The following is a 15,585-nucleotide window of genomic DNA, read 5'->3' on the forward strand; positions in this document are numbered from 1 at the left end:
ATATACAAACATGAATTATACCATCTTAACCATTTCTAAAAGTGAACCGCGGCATTACGCACATTCACACTGTTGCGCAATTATCACAACCAACCACCTCCAGAACTTTTTCATCACCGCAAACTGAAACTCTGTGCCCATTAACCATCAACTCCCCCTTCTCACAGCCCCTGGCAACCACCATCTACTTTCCATCTCTATGAATTTGACTCCTCTAGGTTACCTCATTTAAAAGGAATCATCCTGCTTTATAAACAAAGCAGCATTTACTAAAAAGTCAGTGTGGGTATGAGGAAGGGAGCTGGCCAGGCTGAAACTCAGCCAGGAACCCCAGAGAGGGGAGGAGCAGACAGCAGACAGCACCAGCGGGGCCTCTGTGCTCTAGGAAGGGATGGAGGTTGCGTGGGCTTATGGGTCAAGGTGGTACCAGGTAGGCAAGTGGAACAGCGGGAGTACTGGCCACCTATTTGCCTTCCCTCCTTGCTGGCCCATCCACAGGGGACCCACCCTGTGAGGGAGACTTTCCTTCCTAGCCCAGCCCATGGAAACAGAACAGCCAAAAGGCAGCTGTGGAGATGGCTTGGGAAACAGCTCCTGGGCCAGCCTCCCGCTGTAGATGGGAAATGGCCTGGAACTGGCTGTTCCGAGTCAGGGTCAAAGGTGGAATGAGAACCCAGCTCTGAAACACTCCAGCCAGGGGTTTTTCCCCTGCAGCATCCTTTGCTGTCCGTGGAGGTAGGGACCTGGCCATGCTGCCCTGCCGCGTCACGGCCCCCAGCACGGGTCTCACCCAGACTGACTAACCCATTGTTGGCCTGTGTGTCTCCATGTGCAGGCAAGGACCCCCTGCTTTAGCAACATCTAGAGATTTTGTTTAAAATGGAGATTCCTGGGCTCTCATGAAGATCCAGGATGTCAGGATCTCTGGGTGCAGGGCCCAGAAATATGCCTTTTTTTTTTTTAACAAACTCCCCTGGAGTACCCAACAGAACGGCAGGGATGTGTAAGGTGACAATGCCCTGGGTAAACCCAGGGAGACCACATGCCCAGATGCAAGAAGGAGAAAGAGAGTTAGATCAGGAGTCAAAGGTCAGGTCCCCCTTTTGGGCTCTGACTATCCCTTACTAACCATGGGACATCGGCCAAAGCCCTCAGTCAGCCTGCAGGAAGGCAGAACTAGTGACCCCGTGCTGCCTGCCTCAGCTAGCCAGCTGCTACAAAGCTCCGTTGGAAAGAGCTTTGTTAACAGAACTGCAGGAGGACACTAAGGAGGGGTTATTTTTATCACCCACCCCCACCCCAGGGCCCGCGGCCTTGAAATCCTGTGCCTAAGATTTGCAAAGGGCTTTGAGGGGGGTGGGACTGAGGGACCTGGACCCTCAGCTCCAGCTGCCTCTGTCCCACCTGGGACTAAGGGTTTTCAGGCTCCTTCATTCCAGTCTCACCTTCCAGAGATGAGGATGCTCTGACAATCAAGATAGGCCAGAGTCTTGGCAAAATCTCCAGGATGGCACCATCTATTATTTACTATAATCCAAGCTCTCGTGCCATTTTACAGATGCACAAACTGAGGCTGAGAGGGGCAGGTAAACCTTCTGGTCCCCAGGCCCCTCTTCCTTCCCACCCCAGAGGCCTCATCTTTTCCCTCGGCAAGCCCCGCTCTCAGGAGGGACTCCCCTCATTTCTCCCAAGGGAAGGGGCTCAGGCTTCAGGCAGCACGAGGGGAGGATGGGAAGTCCTGACCCTCTGCATCTGCTCCAGGCCCTGCCTCGCTCAGGTGGCAGCAAGGACTCCTGGCCTCCTGCCGCCTGAGGCCTGAGCCCCTCCCCTTAGGGGAATCGGCCTCTTTCCCTGGGATGAGGCCTGATGAGTTTCCTAGGGTTTAGGAACCCTGGGAGATGCAGGCAGAAACACCTGCTCGTCTATCAGACGCCTTTGAGCAAATTTTTCAAAGGCACCCCTTCCCCAAGCAGAGGGAGATCCCCTGGCTCACTGCCTGCTGAGCAGAGTGGGGGCTGGCACCCTTGCTCCCTGCAGAGCCATCCCCAAAGCCGGGCCCGCCAGCCGGGGAAAAGGGAGCAGCACACATCTCGCCCTGAGCTCGTGCCCCTGGAAGGCTGCAGCCGGTGGCGTTGGGGAGCGGGGTGCTGCACGGCTTAGGGGAACAGCCTGGCCTGAGCAAGACAAACGATGGGCAGCAGGCCGCTGGGGGCTGACCCCTGGTACTTCCTCAAGAAGCAGATGTACCCTTGGGCAAGTTTTGGCTGCCAAGATGGCTACAGGCTCCCTCCTCTGCAAGCCCCCGGTTAAACTAGAGAAGCAAAAGGAAGACATGGAGTCCGGGATCCAGCTACAAGGAGAACTTAGGAAATGTGAGGAACGTTTGTGGGGGCTAAAAGCAGTCTTGAACTGGTTTGCAAAAGAAAGGTTTGCTGGATGACATGCACAGGTTGAGGGGTGATTGCAGGCAGCACAAGGGTGCCCCCTGGGGTTAGGCGTTGATAAAACAGGAGTAGAGCCAGCAGCCACCCCTTCCCTCCTTCACCCTCAAGTCTTCCAAATCTGTGCGGAAGAGGATGGTGAATGGAGACTGCCTCCTCCCTAGGGGTCTAAAGATGACCCCCTTCCGAGAGGCAGCAGCTGATATCTCCAGGGACCTGGGCTCCCAGGCACACTGGCTGCACTGTCTCCCGCCATGCTGGGTTCATTTTGGCAGGAGGTTCCCGGCTACCTTCAAAGAATGGGTTCAAGACCCACAGGGTAGAGCACGGTGGTGACAACATGACCAAACGGCAGTGAATTAAGCACTGACATGCCCTGGCTGTGTGCTCACTGTTCAGGGGGCACCGTGCTAGGCTTGGGTGACGAAGAGAGAAACTGGAACCCACGTGATGTGCAAGGTTTGTCCCAGAACTCCCTCTGGGCATAGGAACATCTCCACTTCCTCCACCCTGTAACATCTCTCACTGACCCCAAGTTCTCCCAAGTTTCTGAAGAGATGCCTCCACTAAACCCACTGCAGTCTGATGCCAGCACCCAACATTCCAGGAAAACTGATCGCCCCTGGTTACCAATGACCCCTCAGCAGCTTCAGGTGTGCTGCCGGCTTCCTTGTTCCAGAAGGCCTCCTTTTGTTTCCAGGATCCCACACCCTCTGGGTTCTCCTCCCACCTCCCTGGCTCCACTTTCTCAGTCAGCTTTCCATCCCAGAATTGTTTCCTGGGGCTCCATTTCTTCTCCTCTCACGCTCCCTTATCCCCGGACAATTGCACCCTTGGCTTCAACTCGCACCCGACACCCTGAAGCCCCACCCAGTCCACGACTCCAGCTGAGACCTCCTCCTGCAGCAGTTCCCAGGCTTAGCACAGGGCATCCCCACCCCCTCTTAGGAGGCCAGCCTCCCCCGGAAGTCATGCTCACCCTCACTCTCGCTCGCACGTGCCCCCTCCCCCAGGATGGCCGGTCCCCAAGTCCTGCAGAGTTTAGCTCCTTCAACTCTGTCCAGCTTGTCCCTTCCTCCGTCCCACCTCCACTGCTCTGGGTCAAACCTTTAACCTCTTACAGCTAAATGGCACCTCCTAAATAGTCTCCAAATTCCAGTCTCCCCCCACCTCCGACCGCTGCTGCTTACCAGCTGCCAGAGGGATTTCTCTAAAAGTCCAACTTCATCACCCGCTTCTCCTGCCTGGAGCCTCCTCCCCACTGCCTTCAAAACAAGACCCCCACTCCTGAGCAAGACATGGAGGGCATTTCATGACCTGGCCTAGTCCCCAGGACATCTCTCACCATTCCCTGCTGTAGTCAACAACCAGGCATGCTGTGGTCGCTCACGCTGTCCCTTGTCTGCTCTGTGACTGCTGCCAGAAGGTCCTCTATCCCCACCGTGCACCTAGCACCTCACACATCCGCAAGCAACCTGCTTTCCCTCTGAGGTCTCCTACTGACTGCAGCAGGAGACTTAAGCTCCATTTCCGGTTCTCTCATTACACACGTCCCCTTGGCGGCTTCCCAGTAGACCGCAAACACCTGAGCTGGGCCTTCACCTTGATTATCAGGGCAGAATCCTCACGCCCAGTACCACCTACAGCACCTGGCAAGGAGTCACTCAAAAATGTGGGCTGAATGAATAAATTAACAAGAGCTTCCATTTATCAAGTCCTTCCTCTGTGCCAGGCTCTGTATTAGGAGCTAGGAGGTTAATTTTACGTGTCAATTTGGCTGGGCCGCAGGGTGCCCAGATATCTGGCCAGACCTCATTTGGGGTGTGTCTGGGAGGGTGTTTCGGATGAGATTAGCATTTGAACTGGAAGAATGAGTAAAAGCTGATTGCCCTCCCCAACGTGAACGGGCCTCACCCTATCCAATCCACCTGATAAAACCAAAAGGCAGAGGGAGGAAGGATTTGCTCTCTCTGCTTGACTGTCTTTGAATTGGGACATTGCAGATTCCGACGTGCACTGAGATGCGCATCATCAGCTCTCCTGGGCCTCCAGCTTTTGCCCCCTACAGATCTGGGGCATTTCTTGACCTCCATCACCACGTGAACCAAGAAGTTGTAAATCTCTCTTATTACATAAATATACACATCTAGGTTATATTTGTTGGTTTTGTTTCTCTGGAAAACCTAGACTAATAGAGGGACTTTATACACATTATTTCGTTTCTCACAAAATCCCTCTAAGATGGATATTTTTAACCTCCTCTTACAGACGAGGAAGGCTGACGCTCAGACAAGCTAAGTGACCTCCCCAGGACCAGAGAGCTGGCAGGAGGCTGAACCAGGAGGCTCAGAGCCTGGGCCTGACCTTCCCTCTATGCCACTGGCCCACATGAATGAACTGCCGCCTGGGTGGGAGGACACGCCACGACAGCCAGAAACAGCCAGAAGTGGTGCGAGGCGAGGGCGGAAGGGAGGACTCTGGGCAGGAGAGGAGCAGGGGGCGGCGTCACACGGGCTCAAGGGTCACTGCTCTTAAACCCAAACTGAGTCACGCTGAGATGGGGTGAGTCTGCAGGGCTGTTGCTGTTTATAACAGCAGAAAACGGGGAGAAATCCCACAAGTCCAAGATGAGGGTTAATCTGGGGACATCGTACAATGGCTGCAGCCACTGTATGGCAGGGGATTGCCAAAATGTTAGGATTTGACAAAGCTGGATTGTGGGAACACATGTGTGCATTAAATGGTTCACTATGTTTTTGATGTGTTTCAACTATTTGCTAATTAAAAAAACAAACAAACACTAGGTAGAATCCCAAGCATGTGGTTGTAAAACTATGTACATGAAAAGACATTTACAAAATATTCATAGACAAAAAGTGCGTTCCAGAATATCAGGTCCACTATAACCCCGTTTTTCTTAAGGAAAAAGTGTGTACGTACACACTTGCGCATTGAAAAAGGCTCACTGGGCGTAAGCCAAGTTAATAGTACTTGTCTGTGGGCGATGAGAATGTCCAGTGACTTGGTCACTGTTGACGTAAACCAAGTTAATAGTGGTTGTCTTTGGGTGATGAGAATGTCCAGTGACTTGGTCACTGTCGACGTAAACCAAGTTAATAGTGCTTGTCTGTGGGTGATGAGAATGTCCAGTGACTTGGTCACTGTCGACATAAACCAAGTGAATAGTGGTTGTCTGTGGGCGATTTGTTTTTTCTCGTTTTGTCTTGTCTGTATTTTCTACAATGGGCAGAATTATCTTTGTAAACATGAGGATTATTGTTATACATCAGGGTGATGAGACGGAACCTTGTGCTTATCCAGAGGAGTCACCAGGGACCCAAACTTTGGGTTGTCTGTGTGGTGGCCTCTCAGCTCCTTCTGAATGTCACCCTGACAGCCCGGCATGAGGTCTTGGTCTGTGTCTGAGGCCAAGGGTCACTGAGAATGTGCTTCTTCCCTACTAGGTCCCTCCTCCAGGAGGTAGAAGTATTAGCCCAGCTCTTCCCACTTGCACGGATCAGTTGTTGCTGAGAATGTGGTGTTAAGTGGAATGTTCTGGACCTGGGATTATTTCTAGAATCTCAGAGCTGGAGGGAGGACCTTAAAGGTTACGTTGCATGGCCCAACCACCTTCCAATGATTTTTCATCCCTTGTCTGGTAGCCCAATGAGCTGGTCATCTAGCCTGAGCTTGCAGACTTCCACCAGCGGTGAGCTTGACATTGTCTAAAGCAGTACATTCCAACTTGTTTAGAAAATTCATCTCTATATACAACTTTCATGCTCCCTAAGATCATTGTCAAGGTCATGGCAAATGAAAACAAGATTTTGAAAAAGAATTTCTCACATGTTTAATTTATTCATGCCTTCATTGGTGGGTGTCAGATGCCCAGCCCTACTCCAGGTGATGGGGGAGACAGAAGACTATACAGGCACACCTTGGAGATATTGCACGTTCAGTTCCAGACCACCTCAATAAAGCGAATATTGAGTATGGTAGCTCCTCAGAAAACTAAAAATAGAGTTGCCATATGATCAAGCAATCCCACTCCTGGGCATGTATCCAGACAAAACTATAATGCGAAAAGACACATGCACCCCTACGTTCACAGCAGCACTATTCACAACAGCCAAGACATGGAAGCAACCTAAATGTCCATCAACAGATGAATGGATGAAGAAGATGTGGTACACGTATACAGTGGAATATTATTCGGCCATAAAAAAAGAATGAAATAATGCCATTTTCAGCAACGTGGATGGACCTAGAGATTATCATACTAAGCGAAGTCAGAAAGAGAAAGACTAATACCATATGATATCACTTACATGTGGAATCTAAAATACAACACAAATGAACATATCTAGGAAACAGAAACAGATTCACAGACATAGAGGACAGACTTGTGGTTGCCAAGGGGGAGATGGGTGGGGAGGGAAGGATTGGGAGATTGGGATTAGCAGATGCAAACTATTATATATAGGATGGATTAACAACAAGGTTCTATTGTATAGCACAGGGAACTATATTCAATATCCTATGATAGGGGACTTCCCTGGTGGTGCAGTGGTTGAGAATCCACCTGCCAATGCAGGGGATACGGGTTCGAGCCCTGGTCTGGAAAGATCCCACATGCCGCAGAGCAACTAAGCCCGTGCACCACAACTACTGAGCCTGTGCTCCAGAGCCCGTGGGCCACAACTACAGAGCCCGCGTGCCTAGAGCCTGTGCTCCACAACAAGAGAAGCCACTGCAACGAGAAGCCCGTGCACCACAACGAAGAGTAGCCCCCGCTCGCCGCAACTAGAGAAAGCCCACGCACAGCAACGAAGACCCAACACAGCCAAAAATAAATAGACAAGTAAATAAATAAATTTATTTTTAAAAATCCTATAATTGGGGCTTCCCTGGTGGCGCAGTGGTTGAGAGTCCGCCTGCCGATGCAGGGGACACGGGTTCGTGCCCCGGTCCGGGAAGATCCCACGTGCCGCGGAGCGGCTGGGCCCGTGAGCCATGGCCGCTGAGCCTGTGCGTCCAGAGCCTGCGCTCCGCAACGGGAGAGGCCACAACAGTGAGAGGCCCGCGAACCGAAAAAAAAAAAAATTCCTATGATAAACCATAATGGAAAAGAATATTAAAAAGTATATATATGTATAACTGAATCACTTTGCTGTATAGCAGAAATTAACAAAACACTGTAAATCAACTATACTTCAATCAATTAAAAATATATTTTTAAAAGTGAATATTGCAATAAAGCAAGTCAGGAATTTTTTGACTTCCAGTGCATATAAAAGTTATGTTTACACTACACTGTAGTCTATTAAGTGTGCAATAGCATTATGTCTAAAGAAATAACGTATATACCTTGGTTAAAACATACTTATTGCTAAAAAATGCTAACCACCTGAGTCTTGAGCAAGCTGTAATCTTTTCGCTGTGGAGGATCTTGCCTCGATGTTGATGGCTGCTGACTGATCAGGGCGGTGTTTGCTGAAGGTTGGGTGACTGCGGTGATTTCTTAAAATAAGATAACAAGAAGTTCGCTGCTTGGATTGACTCTTCCTTTCACGAATGATTCCTCTGCGGCAGGCAATGCTGTCTGATTGCATTTTACCATAGTAGAACTTCTTTCAAAATTGGAGTCAATCCTCTCAAACCCTGCTGCTGCTTCATCAACTAAGTTTATGCAATATTCTAAATCCTTTGTTGTCGTTTCGGCAATCTTCACCAGCAGTAGATTCCATCTCAGGAAACCACTTTCTTTGCCCACCCATAAGAAGCAACTCCTCACCTATTAAAGTTTCATCATGAGACTGCAGTAATTCAGTCACATCTTCAGGCTCCACTTCTAAGTCTAGCTCTCTTGCTACTTCTACCACATCTGCAGTTATTTCTTCCACTGAAGTCTTGAACCCCTCAAAGTCATCCATGAGGGCTGGCGTCAACCTCTTCCAAACTCCCATTAATGCTGCTATTTTGACTTCTTCCCATGAATCATGAATGTTCCCAATGGCATCCAGAGTAGTGAATCCTTTCCAGAAGGTTTTCAATTTATTTTGCCCAAATCCATCAGAGGAATCGCTATCTGTAGCAGCTAGAGCCTTACAAAATGTATTTCTCAAAGAATAAGACCAAAAAGTCAAAATTACTCCTTGATTCATGGGCTGCAGAATAGATGTTAGCAGGCATGAAAACAACATGAATCTCCTTGTACATCTCCGTCAGAGCTCCTGGGTGACCAGGCACATTGCCAGTGAGCAGTAATATGTGGAAAGAAAGTAGGTATCAACAGTGGGCTTAAAATATTCAGTAAACCATACTGTAAAGAGATGTGCTGCCATCCAGGCTTTGTTGTTCCATTTTACAGCACAGGCAGAGTAGACTTAGCATGATTCTTAAGGGCCCTAGGATTTCCAGAATGGTAAATGAGGATTGGCTTCAGCTTAAAGTCACCAGCTGCCTAAGTCCCTAACAAGAGAGTCAGCCTGTCCTTTGAAGCTTTGAAGCCAGCACTGACTTTTCCTCTCTTGCTATGAAAGTTCTAGATGGCATCTTCTTCCGGTAGAAGCCTGTTTCGTCTGCATTGAAAGTCCTTTGTTTAGCGTAGCCACCTTCATTCATGATCTTAACTAGATCTTCTGAATAACTCGCTGCCGCTTCTGCATCAGTACTTGCTGCTTCACTAGGTACTTTTACGTAATGGAGATGGCGTCTTTCCATCAACCTCATGAACCAAACTCTGCTAGCTTCCAACTTTTCTTCTGCAGCTTCCTCGCCTCTCTCAGCCTTCACAGAATTAGGGCCTTGCTTTGGAGTAGGCTTTGACTTAAGGGAATGTTGTGGCTGGTTTGATCTTCTATCCAGGCCACTACAACTTTCTCCATAGCAGCAGTAAAGCTATTTCCCTTTCTCAGCCTTCGTGTGTTCACTGGAGTAGCACTTTTAATTTCCTTCAAGAAAGTTTCCTTTGTATTCGCAACTTGGCTAACTGTTTCATGCAGGAGGACTAGTTTCTGGCCTGTCTCTGCTTCTGACATGCCTTCCTCACTAAGCTTCACCATTTCTAGCTTTTGATTTAAAGTGAGAGATGTGTGACTCTTCTTTTCACTTGAACACTTAAAGGCCGTTACAGAGTTATTAACTGGCCTGATTTCAATACTGTGTCTCAGTGAATAGAGAGGCTGAGGGAAGGGAGAGAGACTGGGGAACAGCTGGTGGGTGGAGCAGTCAGAACACACAAAACATTCATCGATTAAGTTCGCCGTCTCACAAAGGATTCATCTCCAAAATTTACAAGCAGCTCATGCAGCTCAATATCAAGAAAACAAACAACCCAATTCAAAAATGGGCAGAAGACCTAAATAGACATTTCTCCAAAGAAGATATACAGATGGCCAACAAACACATGAAAGGATGCTCAACATCACTAATCATTAGAGAAATGCAAATCAAAACTACAATAAGATATCACCTCACACCAGTCAGAATGGCCATCATCAAAAAATCTAGAAACAATAAATGCTGGCGAGGGTGTGGAGAAAAGGGAACCCTCTTGCACTGTTGATGGGAATGTAAATTGATACAGCCACTGTGGAGAACAGTATGGAGGTTCCTTAAAAAACTATAAATAGAACTACCATACGACCCAGCAATCCCACTACTGGATATATATCTGGAGAAAAACATGGTCTGAAAGGATACAGCACCACAAAGTTCTTTGCAGCACTGTTTACAATAGCCAAGACATGGAAGCAACCTAAATTCCATCAACAGATGAATGGATAAAGAAGATGTGGTACATATATACAATGGAGTATTACTCAGCCATAAAAAGAATGAAATAATGCCATTTGCAGCAACACGGATGGACCTAGAAATTGTCATACTGAGTAAAGTAAGTGAGATAGAGAAAGAGAAATATCATATGATATTGCTTATATGATACAAGTGAACTTATTTACAAAACAGAAACAGACTCACAGACTTAGAGAACGGAATTTATGGTTACCAGGGGGAAGGGATAGTTAGGGAGTTTGGGATTGACATGTACACACTGCTATGCTTAAAATGGATAACCAACAAGGACCTACTGTATAGTACAGGGAACTCTGCTCAGTATTATGTAACAACCTAAATGGTAAAAGAATTCGAAAAAGAATAGATACATGTATATGTATACCTGAATCACTTTGCTGTACACCTGAAACTACCACAACATTGTTAATCAACTATACTCCAACATAAAATAAAAAATAAATTAAAAAAAAAAGAAGCACAACCCTCTTGCCTTCCATCTGATGACTGAGGCTCACCAGGGCCCCCCTGGGAGGAGGGAGCAGGCAGGAGAGGGACCCCTCACAGATCCAGAATCTTGGGGTGGCTGCTGATGTGCACAGATGAGGGAGGCCCTGGCTCAGTTTAGTTTGGCAACGGCCCTCGCTGGCACACAGCACAGGTAACCCAGCAGGCCAGACTCCCTCGAGACCCAGCGCAGCCGAGGACAACTTTAAGAGACAGTGCCGGGGAGAACGAGGTGGCCCTAATAGCTGATGTCAAAGGAAACCTTGATCAACTGACAGGTGGATACACAAAATGTGGTCTATCCATACAATGGAATAGTATCGAGACATCAAAAGGAACAAGGCACTGATGCATGCTACAACGTGGATGAACTTGAAACTGTGCTGCATGAAAGGGCCAGACACAAAAGGTCATACATCGGGCTTCCCTGGTGGTGCAGTGGTTGGGAGTCCACCTGCCGATGCAGGGGACGTGGGTTCGTGCCCTGGTCCAGGAGGATCCCATGTGCCGTGGAGCGGCTGGGCATGTGAGCCGTGGCCGCTGAGCCTGCGCGTCCGGAGCCTGTGCTCCGCAACGGGAGAGGCCACAGCAGTGAGAGGCCCGCATACCACAAAAAAAAAAAAAAAAAAAAAAGTCATACATCATACAATTCTGCTTATATGAAATATGCAGAAGAGTTAAGTTCATAGAAACAGAAAGCAGGTTAGTGGTTGGCAGTGACTGGGGAAAAGGGGGGATGGGGGAGTGGCCACTTAATGGGGACAGAGTCTCCTTTGGGGGTGATGAAAATGCTTTGGAACTAGGAAGGGGTGATGGTCACACAACACTGTGTGTGTGCTAAATGCCACTGAACCTTTAAAATGTTTTGTTATGTAAATTTCACCTCCACTGAATCCTAATAATAATAACTAGGAGGAGGATGAGGAAGAGGACGCAGCAGCTGCAGCCGCTGCCTTGAGGCTCCTGTCTAGAAGGCCGGCCCTGGGTTGGCTTTCTCCTCTCCCAGGAAGAGCAGGGCCTCTCTGCATCTCCACCCCAGTTAGGGGATGGGGCCGACACCCCATGACCTTTACTAAGGCCCTGCTGCAGGGTAGCCCAGCCTGGCCGGGCCCCAAGGCCTCATGCGGTCTCAGGAAGAGAAGTTGCTGGCCTCCCTGGTGGCAAGTGGCTGCTGGGCCTGGTCTCAGACAAGGGCAGGGGGGCACTTTGGAAACACCGTTAGCATAATTCTCCATCTGGATTCCGAAGGCTCTGCCCCATCTCGGTGCTGCAGGGCCCCATGGAAGTGGGATGACCCTGCCTGACCTAGCACGGCAGGACCCAGAAGCCTCCCAGGCACCCATTGTCACCTCGGGCCCCTGTCGGGCACCCACACAGCCTGACTGGGTGCGGGGCGCCTGCTCTCACCTGCCTCACTGGTGAATAGCTTGGCCTATTTGAATAGATGTCCTCAAACTGAGGCCAAACCAGCCCTGCACTTCTCTTCTGTGGGCCTAGCTCTGTCCTCCGGGGCATCTTCCCTGGAGCCGCCCTCAGAGCTCTGAGATGGGCAAGGATGGGCTGGCCCACTGCACACCCACCCCGAGGCCTGCATCTGTCCCACCTGCAGGCCTGGCCGGTTTCTGCTCCTCCTATAGGCCTCAGTTTCCTAACTCACAGTGTCCCGCCCAATTCAGGGGCTGTCCTAAAGCTCAGTTGAGACAAGGGGTGGAATATCCCTCAGCACAAGGTGAAAGGCTGCCTGGAATCAGGAGTCCTTTGGGTTGGACTTTCTTGGAATTTGCCTGTGACACCACACCCATGTTAAGCCATCTGGCTCGGACTGACCCCCACCCTTGGCCTGCAGCCATTTCCCAGAGGAAGAAAGGCCAGCCCCGAAGGGGTGGCATTCGCTTCTCCCTAGGTGAGGCGGCGTGCCAGTTGTGCTGGGTTTGTAGTCAGAGGTATTCCAGGGCTGGGCTTTTTCTTTCTCAGTTGCTGGTCCAGGCCCTTCCCCCAGATACTTGGTCTGCTCCCCACCTGCCGGCACTAGGGCCATGGGGAGGATGCAGTGGTGACGGACCAGACGAAGAGTCCAGAGCCTTGGGCCGCTTTTGGTGGGAACTGGCTGTGTGACCCTGGGCTGCCGTCCTCGTCCATGTGGTTTTAAAGGGACACTGCTGGCATTTTCAGCAGGCAAATAACGCAGGGCCTGCTCTGTGGCTGAGGGATGTTTGGCTGCCCTGGCCCTTCCCACTAGAAAGAGGGAGTCACTGTGCCCCAGTCATTGTGAGAATCACAGACACCTTCGCACATTTCCAGCCCTCCGGGGAGCAGGGGGAGGGGGCCTCTATGGGACTGTTCTAACCTCTTCGGATGCTAGGTTCTCCTGGGAGGTCCGTGGAAACACCGGCTTGCTAGCTGGGCTGCCTCCTCACGAGATCACTGGGTACCAGCCCCTCTGCTCACGCTGGGCTGGGTGTACTGGGGGTGGCAGGTCTCCCTGGTTACTTTCCTGTTACGCCTCTATTACCTCTCTGTTACTCCTCTGTTACCCCTCTGTTACTCCTGTTACCCCGTTACTCCTCTGTTACTCCTCTGTTACTCTCACCTTACAGCTCCACCCCCACCCTCACCATCTCTAACCAGGTCCAAGGTCACAGTCATCCTCCGCCAGCCCCCAGCTCTCCCTGCTGAGCCTGTGGGAAGCCCAGACTCTTCCGTGGCGTGGGGGGGGGGGCGGAGGGGGGGGATCTGAGGCCGCCATTCCTCTGCACTGTCGCTTGTCTGTTTCAGGTGGCTCGTCTTCGGCAGTGACAGGAAGGGAATGCCAAATTAACACTGGGTGATAAATTCTGCAAAGCCAATAAAACGAAAGCAGAGGGATAGATGGAAGAACCGCAGCAACTGATTAAACATTTTTGTTGGCAGTCACAGACACATGGCACATTTTCCAAGGTTTGCATCAAGGAGACATCTGGCCACAGCCCATGTGTGCATGGGAGGGAATCCCAGTGAGCGGAGACAAAGGGGGCCAGGAGGGCAGGACCCTCCAAGGGGCAGCAGGCTGGGGAGCAGGCACTATTCGAGGGTCTGAGGCGCCTCCAGGGCAATGACCTCGGCGAGCTGTTAGGGACGCTTCCCAGGAAGGGCAGTGTCGGAGTCCTCGCCTGCCAACCCCGTGGGCTGCGGGAGCCGAGGCCTGGGAAAGAATGTTCCATGCTTGGAATGCCTGCTGACCAGCCCCACCACACCCCACACCCAGACTCAGGATTCTGGATTCAAGGCCTGAGGCCCAGGCCTCCCCTGAGTCTGAGAGAGAAAGTGCGTGCCATTAGATGGGGTCAGAGCCGGCCCAGGAGGACCCTGGGGTGCCTAACTCCTTGGGCTCCCTGATCACAGTACAAAAAACTTTTCCTCCGTACCTCCACACACAGCATTGCTCTCCCGGAGCATCCTTCCTCCTTCAAGGCCCCGCTGGGCTCTGGGACTCAGAGGCCCCTCTGCCTCTGAGACCCTTGCTGGTGTAAGCTGCGTGCGTGTGTGTGTGTGTGCGTGCGCACGTGCACACGTGCAGGCATACATGCCACCCCAGCAGGCTCTGTACCGTATTCCTTTCTTTCCGCCCACGGTTGCTGACCATGCTGAAAGGCCCCACTGGGGCTCTGCATGGGCTAATTTGGACCTGTGGTCGTGGGGCCGAGGGCACACACAGGGAGTGGGCCAGTGGCCAGCTGACTTGGGCCCGTCTTCTGTTAGGAGGAACAGGATTTCCACACAAAACTCTCCAGTCCTTCAAAGACCCGCCACCACACATAGGATGAAGCCCAGTCTTCTCGGCTTCCCCTGAAGACCCTGCCGGGAGCAGCCCCAAGTCAATGCCCCTGAAACACAGGCCAGGGGGTCACTGTGAGAGGCTGGGAGCTGCTCAGAGGACGCATCACTCACCCCCATGTCAAGGTGGGGGAACTGTTCCCACACATTTCAGACCCACTCAGGGCTATCAGCTCCCACCAAAACCCAGGGTCCACGAGCTTCCAGGTGCTTTTTCCCTCTTACCTCACACATAGAGATACGGACTCGGGCTTCATCAGCTGGCTCTAGCAACGGCGAAGGGCACCCATGCTCCCTCATCCCAGACACGTGCCCCTTTGCTCCCACAGAGGGGGCACAGCTCAGTCTAGCCAGACCGTGTACCCACTGAAGTACTGGGTCCAGTCCACTGCCCAGCCCTGTGACTCCGCCCTCTCTGCCCCCTGGGCCTCGGCCCCGAGGGGCAAGTCACCTATGTACCCAGGACCATGGCCACAGCGTCCTAATCAGTCTCCCCACCTCCAGCCCCCTGGGCTTCAGCCCGGCCTCCGCCTTCTCCTTACCGGTCACACAAACTATTTGCTCTCCTTCAACTATGTCTCACTCAGTCTCACCTTCACAGATGTCACCATCTACCCTCACCTGGATGACACCTGCTCACCGTCTGGGTCACCCGCTGAGGCCCAGCACAGAACTCAGCTCCCTGCATCGTGTCTCCCTCTTTGCAGACTCAAAGTCTGGCAGAGGGTCTGTCATTAGAAAGTGTTTAGAGAATAAAGCTTGGTCTCCCCGGGCCAGGAGTCGCCCTAAAGAGATGGTCACGGGGCCCAAGTCTCGACCTACCTCTGAGAAGAACACTGAGAGAATGACCAGACTGATCCAGTGTATCACGCCAGCAAACTGGAATGCACTGGAAACTGCAAAAGCACAATAACAGGGGCCAATTTTAGGAGCAAGGAATTAGGTGCAACTGTAGAGGGGCCCTCACAGCGCGGAGGCAGGCCTCCAGGAGCCCGGAGCATGAGTATTTAGAACTGGATGCATTCGG

At 51.1% G+C, this 15,585-nt stretch overlaps 1 protein-coding gene across 4 annotated transcripts in view; it reads right to left on the reverse strand.

Annotated features, from left to right (window-relative positions):
- TMEM266 (transmembrane protein 266) overlaps positions 1-15,585 on the reverse strand; it is a 199,627-nt gene that overhangs the window by 106,135 nt on the left and 77,907 nt on the right. For all 4 annotated transcript variants that reach the window (XM_067754920.1, XM_067754910.1, XM_067754895.1 and 1 more), the window contains one exon: positions 15,381-15,454. In XM_067754920.1, coding sequence (XP_067611021.1) covers positions 15,381-15,454 — 74 coding nt within the window. The remainder of the gene's footprint in view (positions 1-15,380; positions 15,455-15,585) is intronic.

This window comes from Pseudorca crassidens, chromosome 1, assembly GCF_039906515.1.
Source record: "Pseudorca crassidens isolate mPseCra1 chromosome 1, mPseCra1.hap1, whole genome shotgun sequence".
In the NCBI taxonomy this organism is placed as follows: domain Eukaryota; kingdom Metazoa; phylum Chordata; class Mammalia; order Artiodactyla; family Delphinidae; genus Pseudorca; species Pseudorca crassidens.